The sequence below is a fragment of the Lactuca sativa genome, chromosome 4, assembly GCF_002870075.4.
Source record: "Lactuca sativa cultivar Salinas chromosome 4, Lsat_Salinas_v11, whole genome shotgun sequence".
NCBI classification, from domain to species: Eukaryota; Viridiplantae; Streptophyta; class Magnoliopsida; order Asterales; family Asteraceae; genus Lactuca; species Lactuca sativa.
Window position 1 is genome coordinate 282,395,091 of NC_056626.2, and position 12,308 is coordinate 282,407,398.

Consider the following 12,308-nt stretch of genomic DNA (forward strand, 5'->3'; position numbering starts at 1 on the left):
TTTTCTCGATGTTCATCATATATCAATAAGTGGGATTCAAAACTTTTCTATGATGAAGTTTATTGATAAATTGTTTTTGATGTGAAAATTGTTGATGGTGATGATTCAATGTTGTTTATCAAACTGAATCATGAATTCATAATTGAAAATTTGGTCTGATGGTTGGTCAAAATTGAGTTCATATTGATTCAAAGGGTGAGGATGTCATTAAAAAAGTGAAAATTATAGATGAACTTGGGATTTAAACAGTTAAATTGACTTGATGATTTTGGGATGCATATTACTTTGATTTATGTGAATTTATTCATTCGCATTTATTGTTTTCAAGATTTGTATCCAAATTAAATGGGATGCATACGGTTTTGTTTAACGAAATAGATTGGCAATGGTTATGAGACAGTTATCACATAAAAATAAAAGTTAGGACCAATCAGGTTGATTACATCAAACCATAAGTACCATTCGTGTAATTTACGTTTTAGGAAACGTTTAAATTAAATATGCATATTGTGATGTGTTGTCATGTTTTCATTGGCTCCAATAGTTATTGCCCTAATCGTGCATTTTCTACTAAACCTTTATATATATATATATATATATATATATATATATATATATATATATATATATATATATATATAATATTATGTGATATTAATAATAGAAGTATTATTAGAGAGAAAACTGAAAGTATATAAATTCACTAAGGTATGATAGTGTTGCCTAACCGGAGTTGGTATTAAGAGTTAAGCATTGTAGTCTTACCGAGAGATAAGATAATACTTGAAAATGAGGCTTAAGTTTAATGAAGTTGGATATTAGGTAGTATCTTCTTAAGAGTGTGTGTGTGTGTGAGATATGAACGGAGTGTAGACCTCTGACATTCCTTATCCGAGAGTATGGATTAGGTATTGTCATTCATTCCTAATCCAAGAGTATGGATTAGGTATAGTCATTCATCACTGATATGAGAGTATGGATTAGGTATAGTCATGCATTACTGATCTGAAAGTATGGATTAGGTATATTCATTTATCGTTGATCCATGAGTATGGATTAGGTACATTCATTTATCATTGATCTGAGAATATGGATTAGGTACATTAATTTATCATTGATCCGAGAGTATAGATAAAGTACATTCATTTATCATTGATCCAAGTGCATGGATTAGGTATAATAACTCGTGTGTTCCATTATTTTCACTAATGTCTCTATTGATCGTCGTCCGCTGCTAAGGAACCCCCGAAGCAACATAGTCAAATTGTTGTTCACATTAATCCTTATGGTTAAATGTCGCAAGGTCGTTATATAGGATCACATGTATCGATGTGAATGTATTTGATGTTTTGATCCAGTGAGAGATTAAAAGAGATGTAGGCCATTAGATGTTGTAAGGCTGGTAATGATTACGTTTATGCTTATGTTTCTTTTATTAGTGATGACATCCCAAGTTTTAATAATCAATGAAATACATTTCTTTAGAAATACTTTTTACAGGACAAATTCCGTTAGATAAAGAATACTCTGTTTTTTTTCCTTTTTCTCTTCATCACGATCAACACGATGATTCTGCATGGGGTGATTTATGCGATACCTAGAGGTTGGGGCGGTGTTCCTACCGTTACTGCCTTGCCTTGCTACCACGTCTACCACTCTGCAGTTATATTGAAGTCATTCCCTTTACCCTTAACATCAACTCTAATTTCTTATTTTATAAACAACAAATAACTAAAGTGTCTCTTTTATCTTTAAATAACATCGAATATCCACAAATCTAGAAAATTTAATTATCTATCTGCTTTCAGAAAATCAAATATCTGAAACTTTAAGTAACTTCGGATCAGACGTTCGGATTCAGATATTTTTGAACCGGTGCAAACTTTCCTTTATCAAACCATTTGATCAATGTGTATATAAAATCTATAAATATGATCTTAAGAAAATAAATGATTGCCCTTAACTAAACTCTTGTTTTGGTATACATTAAATTGATTATATTTAATAACGAAAACGAACCAAGACACACATCTTTTGCACCCTACCTTGTTCCACATCTTTGAATGGTGCACTATTTTAATCCATGCAAAACACTATACGACATTTTCAACTTTATCATGTCTTCTATAGTAAAATACGCCTTGAAATATACAATAGTATCAAACAATGTCTTCAGTTATTTGTTTACTATTCCTTCCATGTTTTAAAATGGAACAAAAAAAAAATTAAGGCTCCATTTAGTTATGGAAAAATAGTTCCATGAAAAAAAATGCTTAGAAAAGTTAGAATTTTGAAAACATGTTTACTTGACATTTTTTTTCAAGATATTTATAAAAAAATAAAGAAATTTCATTTTCTGAAAGGGTTAACAAAGAACTTTGAAAACTTTAAAAAACCAATAAATATAGGCTTTTTTTTCTTGTAATTAACTTTTTCTAAAATTACAAAAAACTTCGAAAACTTCAAAAAACCAATAAATATTATTTTCATAATTTCCGACTACAAAAATCACACCAAAACATGTCATCCCATCCCACATCCAATCGCCCTTTATAATTTTCTAAATAGAAACTAGTCAATTTTAAATAAACACATTTTCTAAATTTTCCAATCGAAAAATTGAAAATGAATAACTCCCAAAGACGAAAAATATAAAAAGTCTCCATGACTATACACATCCTAAATATTTTGTTTTATTGACATTGATCTCAATCCAATCAAATTAACACTGAAAAATATCTTTCAGTCTCGTCCTAAGCATGCCTTAGAAGGCAGTTTCATCATATACTTAAACAGTTATAATAACATCATGAACCAATATGTATGAGCCATGATCATACACGAAAATATCTGTATTAAGAAAAACAAATTGTGGCACTTTCAACTGGTGTAAGATATGGTTGTATTGTGAAGTGAGGTGGCTTTGTCATGTAATATGCAATAGAATATGTATGTATGTATGTATGTATAAAAGGACCACAAATGAGGGGCCTTATGGGAAGAAGAAATAAAAGCATGAGTTTACAACAATTAGACGACGGGGGAAAAGGGAGTATAGAAAACATTAACACATAAAAGGGAAGAACCAAGAGAGAGATAGAGAGAGAGAGAGAGAGAGAGAGAGAGAGCATCCTTGTAAACACCTATTAACTTTTTGATATCTGGTCAACAACCTCATCATCATCATCATGTTCCGATTTGAAAATTGTTTGCAAAGCAGGGAGGGAGGGGGAGTGTGTATGAGTATGAGTATGAGTATGAGTATGTATTATAGTCTCATTCTAATGTTTGATCCGAAGAAAACTGTCCAAAAATATCAGGACATGAATCCCACTTGGCTTTTTCTCTGGCTTCCCAATAACCACCTGTATAAACAAATGTATCACTTGCTTTATCCTTGGCAAACCACTGCGGCTTCCAGCCTCTCTCTTGCATTTTCCGAGCCTGAATCATGTCATTGCAGCATATTATACAAGCAAGCAAGCACATATCTAATTCGACAAAATGCAACTGCATTGCTATCTATCTCTTGTGATGTTATATTAACATATGTATGGCTTTGGTTTGGTATTTATTTTTGATTTTATAACAAAAAACCAAACCAACCCTAAAACTTCTTTTTATTTTTTTTGAAAAGCATCTGTTTTTCAAATGACTTGGTTTTTGTGCCGACTCTTCTCTTGTACTTCTTCATTGAAATGGTCATCATCATCATCATCATCATCATATATATATATATATATATATATATATATATATATATATATATATATATATATATATATATATATATATATATATATAAAATAAATGAAGGTTTTTTTGCCACATATCACACTCTCATTCAATTTGCCAAATGTCATTTGTGGTTATTTTGAATTAATTTCTTTTCCACATGTCATTTTATAAGTTTTTCTATTTTAAAAAATTCTACATAATACTTTAATGTAATAATTACAATAAATGTAGAAATAAATAAATATCAATTTCATTAATGGACTTACCTTCTTATTTCAAAATTTCCAAATTAAAGCTTATTGGTTTATTTTGTTTATTTTTTTTAAATTTAAAAGATAAAAAAATCAATTTTAATAATTCATTGTTTTTTCTTATTTTCTTATAAATACAAAATTCTTAAATATTTGAACCTTTATATTTAATTTTTTTAACTAACCCATGTAATACATGGGTCTTACACCTAGTGTGTGTGTGTGTGTGTGTGTGTGTATATATATATATATATATATATATATATATATCCCTTTGTAGTTTGTACAAGAGATGCTTCACTTAATAAGGCTCTATATGGGTGTTTCTTTTTACTTGGGCATTTTTACAGTGGGTAGAGGGTGTTGGAAGATTTTGTATTCAGAAATTAAGAGGCAAAAGCAAAAAAAAAAAAAAAGAAAGTACCTGTCTTTGACGTTGTTCTAGTCTGAGTTTCTCTGCATTTGCGGTTTCATACTCGCCATTTTCTAAACACCTTTGGTCGGGTCTTAGTCTTGAATCAGTTGGCGGAAGCTTCTCCTGGAAAAAAAAAAAAAAAAAAACACAACAGAGGAGAGGAGATGAGATGATTGAGACTGATTCCTTGATAGTTCATACGAAGCAAGGCAAAGAGTTGAAAAAGAAAAGATTGATAGATTACCTTTAGGCCAGGGGTAAGCTCATTCAAAGTAATAGCAAAGCGCGTTAGATTGTATCTTGTGGGAACCTTTGGGGGCTTGCTCCTTCTCCACAGCAATTGAGCTTCAGAATACGGGTCACCTTTTCCCTTCCCAGAACAATCTCCACTCACATAATGCATGCTTTCATCCCATTTTCCAATTAAACTGGCTGCAGTCTTTCCACTTCTATTATCTTGCACGACTCCTTGTACCTGCAGAGCAGCTTGTTAATTACTATAATTATTAACTTTTTCATATAAGTTAATTACTAGTACCTGATGTGGGTTGCGCTCTATGATCGACTGCTCCTTGAATTTTAGCTTACAGGAATAATTACGGTTCCCTTGGATACGCATTGTGCCATAGTGGTCACAATACAGTTTCCCCAAAATAAGGTTGTATATGGAAGTTGTTACCTGAAACAACAACACTCACTCACTCATCAAGTCAAGTCAACCCTTTATTTACAGATTCATTCTGTTTTAAAACAAACTCATACCTTACTCCACTGAAAAACTTCTCCATCTTCAAATTGCAAAGTTAAAACCCCAACAGGGTCAAGCTGAATTGAGCGACCCCAAAATTTGCTTTTCAGGTTGCTATCTCCCCAAAATTTCCATCCTTTACCATCACAGTGACACGCTACAATCATGGGGTGATGACTTACCTGTTTGTTGCATAACCAACTAATCAACATCAACACACACTATTTGTCTATATTCCATTTCCATTTCCACCTCAAAAAAAAAAGTATAATGTTTTTGTATTGGAAAGAAATGAAAACTGTTATCCTTTTCTCAATTTATAACCCTTAAAGTATAATTAATATTGGCATTTCATTTGTAACAGAGCATATCTGACAGACACAGACTTGTGTGATGGATGGTAATATAGAACTAACACTCTTGGTTAGGATATGACACATGATAATAATTAGTATTTAAAACAAACCTTCTCAGAAAAAAATCGAAGCCCTTTATCTGGATAGTCTGCTTCATAAGTCTCCCCTAGCAACGGATTAAATGGTTTGCAGTTCCTTCCTTCAGTAGAAGCATATCCAGATACTGCAAATGCAGCCACATTCAAAATCCGCATAAGGCTGTTACCCTAAAACAGATTTTATAGTAAAAGGGTGAGAAATCAGATCAATATCAAATACGTCCATCATATTTCCACCATTTAATATAATAATAATAATAATAATAATAATAATAAATATTCTTCGTTTTTAAGAGAATAAATATACTGACCCTTTTGCCCCATTCATATGCCCGATCAAGAAGATAAGAATACTCCAAATCCTCGAAACATTTTTGCAGAGAAGATAGAGGTTCATTGAAATATACAGGAAGACAGACTTTGGTAAGATCTTTTCCAATGTTGTCTTTGATCATCGACCAAAGACTTACTCCCTTCTCTTTCTCAATAGGATCGGGCAACTTCTTGCGCCTCTTAACACGAGGGAAGTCATTACCAAATGATCTAATTGAAGCATCTTGATGGTCTTCTTCATCATCAGATGAAAACGATGAGGACCGCATGTCTGAACCAGTACTTTTAAAAGAACCTGATGACAGAAAGTCCCGTGTGTCAAAGAAGGCATTCTCTTCATCATCTGTCTCTTCCTCTGCAGCATCCGCATCTCCCCTCTCATTATCATCTTCAGATTCACTTCCACTTGCTTCTGCCAAATACCAATTCATTCTTTATCCTCCTCTTTATTTTCTATCAACTCTTGTATCTTTTCAATAAAATAATTGCCAAATTCCCTAATTAACTCCCTTCTTTTTTTTACCATTAATTAACACCGACTAAGTCAACCATCCTATGTATGTGATGTGAGATCATACCTTCTTAATTGCTTACTCTTATTCCTCAATACATCCACCCTTTTTCATTCCATCCCTCGCCTAACCAGCATTTTACACCTTTATGATGAAAAATCATTTTTTACTTTAAAAAGTATCGTCGTATTTTTAAAAAGATTTAGATGCTGGTGGTCTTAACTCTTAGTTTCAGACTAGTATTAGAGCATATACCCTTTTTTTTTAAATCATTCATCCTATACTCCTTTTAGGGAAAAGAAACCCTCTAACAAGACATGGAATTAAAAGAAAATCAATGCATACCACTGTATTTCTCTTGCCTTAGTCTTGAAGTTGCCCCAACCTCCTTTGATTGTCTTTGGCTCTCATCTACTACTGTGTTCTCAAGGTCAACCTTTTCTGTCTACAAGCAACAGATATAACATATTAGAAAACCTTGAAAGTGATTAACATGAATAGTAGTAGTATATACTGGTCTTTTTCATCTACTATTGGCATGCATCATATGATATTATGTTCTATGAAAGAGATACCATGTCATATTTATTACAATTGCTACAAAAGACTTAGTGGGTAATTCCATTATTACAACATGGATGACATTTATTGCTTAAGCTTGTATATTACAAGCTAAAAAAAACACACAAGGCTCTAAACTGATAAATATAACTTGCATAAACTAGTCATATAGCTTGGTTCATAACACTTTTGTGGGCTTAAATGAAACTGAAATGGACTGATGATATAGCCACCAACTAGTGATACTGATAATCTAATGACAATGAGTACTACCATCAACTCACTCATTTTAATGCATTTCTTCCAAGTAATTTTCGTTCATGTCACTTGAAGGTATCAAAAGTACACCAAAAGGTTTCCCCTCAAATCAATACAACCCCTGCATCTGTACAAATCTAAATGAAATAAAAATCATGACCTACAAACTAATAAGATTAACAAATGATAACCTACCCCTGCTGTAAATAAGTTATGCATGGAACTAGTGACAACTTTAATAAGTAAAATCCAAAATTTTAGTAGGATGATTGATAGTACATGGCTTAATCTAGTAAGGTACATCTGGGTGTTTGTGTTTCTCAGTTTTTTCAAAACATCATTCATCCAAAGAGGGGGAAAAAATAAAAGAAACAGGGCCTATGAGATATTACATGTACCTCTAACATACGCAGTGTGTCCATGAGAAGCAAGTGCTTCTGCTTAAGAAGCACCAACTGATCTTGCATGGCTGAAAATTCAGTCCTCATAATAAGTTCAGTGTCCTGGATGGCTGTCTCACTTACACCTTCTTGTAATAAGCGTTGCCTCAACTTTTCTGTTGACACAGTAAAGCCGCCAACAGGAGCCATCAATTCACTGTTAGATAGTCGAGGGAACATTCCCTTCACAGCCTGGAAAGCTTCCATCCATGCAATTCGATCATCCCTTGTGTCTGCCCTCAAATGCAGCCTTTTTGTCCCCGTGAATATGGAAAATCTTTTGTCATCTGACCTACTTTCACGAATAGATGAAACCTACAAAATATGTATGACACCAAACAATGTATCAAAATATATGCAAAACCATCTTAAATAAAATGGAATACGGTATAAAACAATGAAAAAAAAACGAGAAACACTTTTATTCATATGGAAAAATTCACTTTCATGCATAGTAAAAAGATGATTCCAGCCAACTGAGTTCTCACAATACAACATAAAAACATCAATGAAACTATCAAGTTGAAAGAAATTATAATTGGACTCCTTCAAGCTGATGTACCATGAATACCGAATCCAAACACAAAGATAGAGAGGGATTCACATAAAACAAAGAAATTAATCCCAAACCGACCAAAAGTTTAGAAAGTCAGACAGACAGAAATCCGAACAAACAGATTGATCTCTCTTAAGACGATTTTCTACAGACGATTTCTACAGAATACCGTCCCAGAACTCCAAGCACAACCTAAACTCAGACATCAGTTGTCAAATTAAACTTTTCAAACCGCTAGATGCTATGACAAATCGCAGACAGACTCGTGATGATTGATCATCACTGAAACTGAATGAAAATTGTTAAAACAGTAAGTGACTTGACCTTGAGATGGACTTCACCAACGGGCTTTCGGCGAGGATGATGAGAATTATTACTAGTAGCGCCGGAATTTCGGTGACGAGAGAATCGGCGGAAAGACTCGTCGCCGATGACCCTTGACCCGTTCTCAGTCTCTTTACTAACAACAATCTTATCAGGCCCATGAATCTTATAGTAGGAAAGCACGCCATCTTGTAACACAAACCATCGAGGCCGCCATCCTTTACCATAATTAACCCATTTGTGCAAAATCCCTGATATCCCACTCCCTACTATATCATTGATCTTCACATCTCTCTGATCTCCACTTGTCAACCTCATCGCGGGTGGTTGCCGTTCAGCATCCGACGCCGTATTGAAAGTAACATGGTGGTTATGGTTGTGGTTGTGGTTGTGGTTGTTAACGTTATGAACGGGATTTATGTGCTTGGAAAAATCCGATACCGGGGCGGCAGCGGAGGAGGGAGTAGCAGGCATCGAATTATTATGATCGGCAGGAACACAGCAAAAAGGATGCATATATATGTAAAAACCAATAATTACGAATTAAGAAAAAGATGATAAAAGAGGGAGAAAATTAGATATGGCGGTGGTCATAACCACGGTTCGGCGGCCGGAGAGAACGAGTAATCCATCAGAATCGTGTAATGATTCAATGGTGGTCCTGCGATGGGGGAAAGTTGCGTTAATTTAGGGGAAACAGAAAGGTTATGGTTGGGGCGTGAATTACGGGCGGAAGAAGAAGAGGAGGAAGAAGTCGCCGGAGGGATTGGAAAGGAATATACCCGGTGGTGTCATTTGGTAGCGACCAACCACTCAAAAAGACGCAACCAGCACTTTTTTGGACCGACTCACATGCTTTTATTCATTTCTACGGTAAAATTTAACCATATATCCCTTGCCTTACCATTTTCTTTGCCTTTGCCTTTGGCTTTAGGGTTAGGGTTAGGGTTAGGGTTAGCATTAGTGTTAGAGTTAGGACCATTATTTTAGATGTTAATCATAAGAAATTATAATATATTTTTATTTTTTATGCACAAATTATTTTAGATGTTAATTATGATATGATATTTAATAAATTTATAATTTATAATTTGTAATATATAACAAAAAAGTTTATGTAATGGCTATTTGAAGACTTTTTAAAAAGTTTCTCGCAAAGCAACATATATAACCGGTTAATTGTCAAATACTTTTATGATGTTAAATAGCTTTTCCTATCAAAGGAATTGTGAACTTCTCTTGCACGGTGAAATGCCTATGACATTGTGAGATATCTTCAAATTTATGAATTTTTTTCAAATGAATCTATGTAAATATTTTATCATTTATTGTAATTATGTTTGGAATTAAGAAATGTTTTTTTTTTTTTAGAATAGTAAATTCTTTAATTAAACTATATGAATGGTCCTATCGTTTGGGTAATTTTCATGTTTGTTCTCTAATTTCTTTTAACATGAACCATCCCTATGGTTTGGTTTTGTTTCTAGTTTAGTCCCTAACATATCTAAAATATCATTTATACCCTTTCTTACTTTTTTAGACAAAATTACATAAATAATCATTAAGGTTGACAAAAAAAATACCACTACAAATCCTTTTGAAGAATTTTGAACATATATGGTTATTGAGAACTTAAAACCTTACATGGATGGTCTTTATAACTAACCCCATTAGAAATAAAGGTTAAGTATTTATAAAATGACTAATATACCATTCATAGCTTTTGTTTTTTTATTACTTATTTAAGAAAAGAAAAAGATAATCGGACATCTCTCTCTCTCTCTCTCTCTCTCTCTCTCTCTATATATATATATATATATATATATATATATATATATATATATATATACACACACACACACACACATATACACACACCTATACTTTCTCTAAAGAATACCTATATAATTTATCTCTTTCAAGAACTGGTGTAACATCTGTTTTCAAGTATTAATTATTTGGCATCAATTTATTTTAAGTCTTCATTTTTGAGGTTTTGGCTGATTGCAATACGGTGGTGGAGATCCATCATGGTGCGGCCACGTCATTTAAGTGGTGGCGAGGTCAAGTGTTGGTCGCGGTGCGGTGGCGGGTGGGCTTAAAACCCTAAACATTGAGCATTTTGCCCTATTTAAGCAATAAGATGGTCACAGTTTCGTTTAATCCTTAGCCTCCACCATCCATAAGAGAAAACCTAGCTTAATGTGTGTATGTGTGTTCTTGGTGTCTAGAGTGTGTGTTCTTGGTGTTTCAAGATCTTGGGTACTCTTGGAAGAAGAAGGAAGTGATATTGTTGCTTGAAGAGTGGTTTGGACTTCAAATCTTGCATCCTTTAGAGCTTTTTAAGGTATGAAGCTTCCACCTTTATTGTTTTTTATTAATATTTCATGCTTTTAACTATTTCCCTTATATTTCCTTAGAAGAATGTTCTTGGAGTTTTGATCAACTCCAGAGCCTTGGTTTTGGTTGGTGTTCATTTATGGACTTGTTTTGTGGAAAAGGGGTATGCATTGGTTTCCTTGGAGCCATGTATAAGTTCCTGGCATTTTATTGTGTACAGAATTCTAAATGTTTAATTACCGTATTAGAACTAGCAGCTAACTTTTCGGACTGATAAGAAGACATATGATAGTGTAACGACCCAATTTTCACGTCCAAAAATTTCATTTTTGATTAAGTGATTTGCAAAACATTTATAACAAAATATCATCCAATCATATCATTTAATAAAAACATGTCTCGTATCTGAAAATCAAATCGTAAAAACATAATAATGTCAGAGTACAAATCCCAAAACAACTCATAGTGCGGAAAACAAGAGTGTGTGTATGACGTGCCGCTACCACGCCAACTCCTTCCCCTTCGCTGAAGAGGTGCCTGAAACCAAAACTATAAATTGTAAGCACGAAACTTAGTGAGTTCCCTCATCGTACCACATAACATACAATCTCATAGCATACATACTGTCGGGAAATTCTGGGGTGCCCGACATACCCGGTACGGCAATTCTGGGGTGCCGACCTACCCATGTCAAGCCATTCTAGGGTGTTGACCTACCTGTCGGTCCTAACAACCAATCCTCGGGGTCTATTCCACCCCCTACTGCTACTATCACATATATCATAACATAAACATACTATCAGACATATCTGGGGTGTCCGAACTACCCTTCGGTCCTAACAACCGAACTTGGGGACTACTCCCCTCCTACTACCACTATCACATATAACATATCATGCCAGCATATAAACATATCATCACATGCTGTCAGACATATCTGGGGTGCCTGACCTACCCTTCGGTCCTAACAACCGAACTCTACTACTATCACATATAACATATCATGCCAGCATATAACATATCAGGTAGTAGCAAACCTAGATGATATCACAAAGACAATCATCTAACATACAACTCCTACTGGTGGGCCGACATTGTGGTCGTAGACCCACCGCTATTGGAAGGTAACTCACATCGTAGTAGCTACTGATCTGCGCGGGAATCCTTTAACTGCTGCCGCTACGGCTCCGGAAATCCCCAGCAATAATTCCCACAAAACACTTAGTCATACACTGCTAACTATTCTTAGGGTAAAATGACCATTTTACCCCTGACCAAGTCAAAGTCAAAGTCAACTTCCAGTTGACCTGACTCGCCGAGTTGGCTCGCCAACTCGCCGAGTCCCTATCCTTCCATTTGTCCTCATACCCGTCTCTAC

General features: G+C 34.3%; 1 protein-coding gene across 2 annotated transcripts; it reads right to left on the reverse strand.

The window, feature by feature from the left end:
* Nucleotides 1-2,675: 2,675 nt before the first annotated feature.
* On the reverse strand, nucleotides 2,676-9,455 carry LOC111917973 (oxysterol-binding protein-related protein 1C). 2 transcript variants are annotated; one of them, XM_023913614.3, is made up of 10 exons: nucleotides 8,591-9,455; nucleotides 7,669-8,025; nucleotides 6,797-6,896; nucleotides 5,918-6,348; nucleotides 5,619-5,774; nucleotides 5,167-5,334; nucleotides 4,943-5,083; nucleotides 4,649-4,879; nucleotides 4,414-4,527; nucleotides 2,676-3,444 (listed from the first exon to the last, which is right to left on the reverse strand). In XM_023913614.3, the coding sequence occupies exons 1-10, from the start codon at nucleotides 9,104-9,106 to the stop codon at nucleotides 3,277-3,279; spliced, it is 2,382 nt and encodes a 793-aa protein (XP_023769382.1). In that variant the 5' UTR covers nucleotides 9,107-9,455; the 3' UTR covers nucleotides 2,676-3,276. The 2 variants fall into 2 exon arrangements, with proteins under 2 accessions (XP_023769382.1, XP_023769380.1); XM_023913612.3 differs by having other exon boundaries at nucleotides 5,918-6,351; nucleotides 8,591-9,454.
* Between the last annotated feature and the right edge of the window lie 2,853 nt (nucleotides 9,456-12,308).

Excerpts from the sequence above, each read along its gene's own strand:
- LOC111917973 (XM_023913612.3), bottom strand. The coding sequence starts at position 9,106 with ATGCATCCTTTTTGCTGTGTTCCTGCCGATCATAATAATTCGATGCCT. Across the intron at positions 6,352-6,796 it reads AAGGCAAGAGAAATACAGTG|AAGCAAGTGGAAGTGAATCT; the intron begins GTATGCATTGAT and ends GGTATTTGGCAG. Across the intron at positions 4,880-4,942 it reads TAGAGCGCAACCCACATCAG|GTACAAGGAGTCGTGCAAGA; the intron begins GTACTAGTAATT and ends GCTGCTCTGCAG.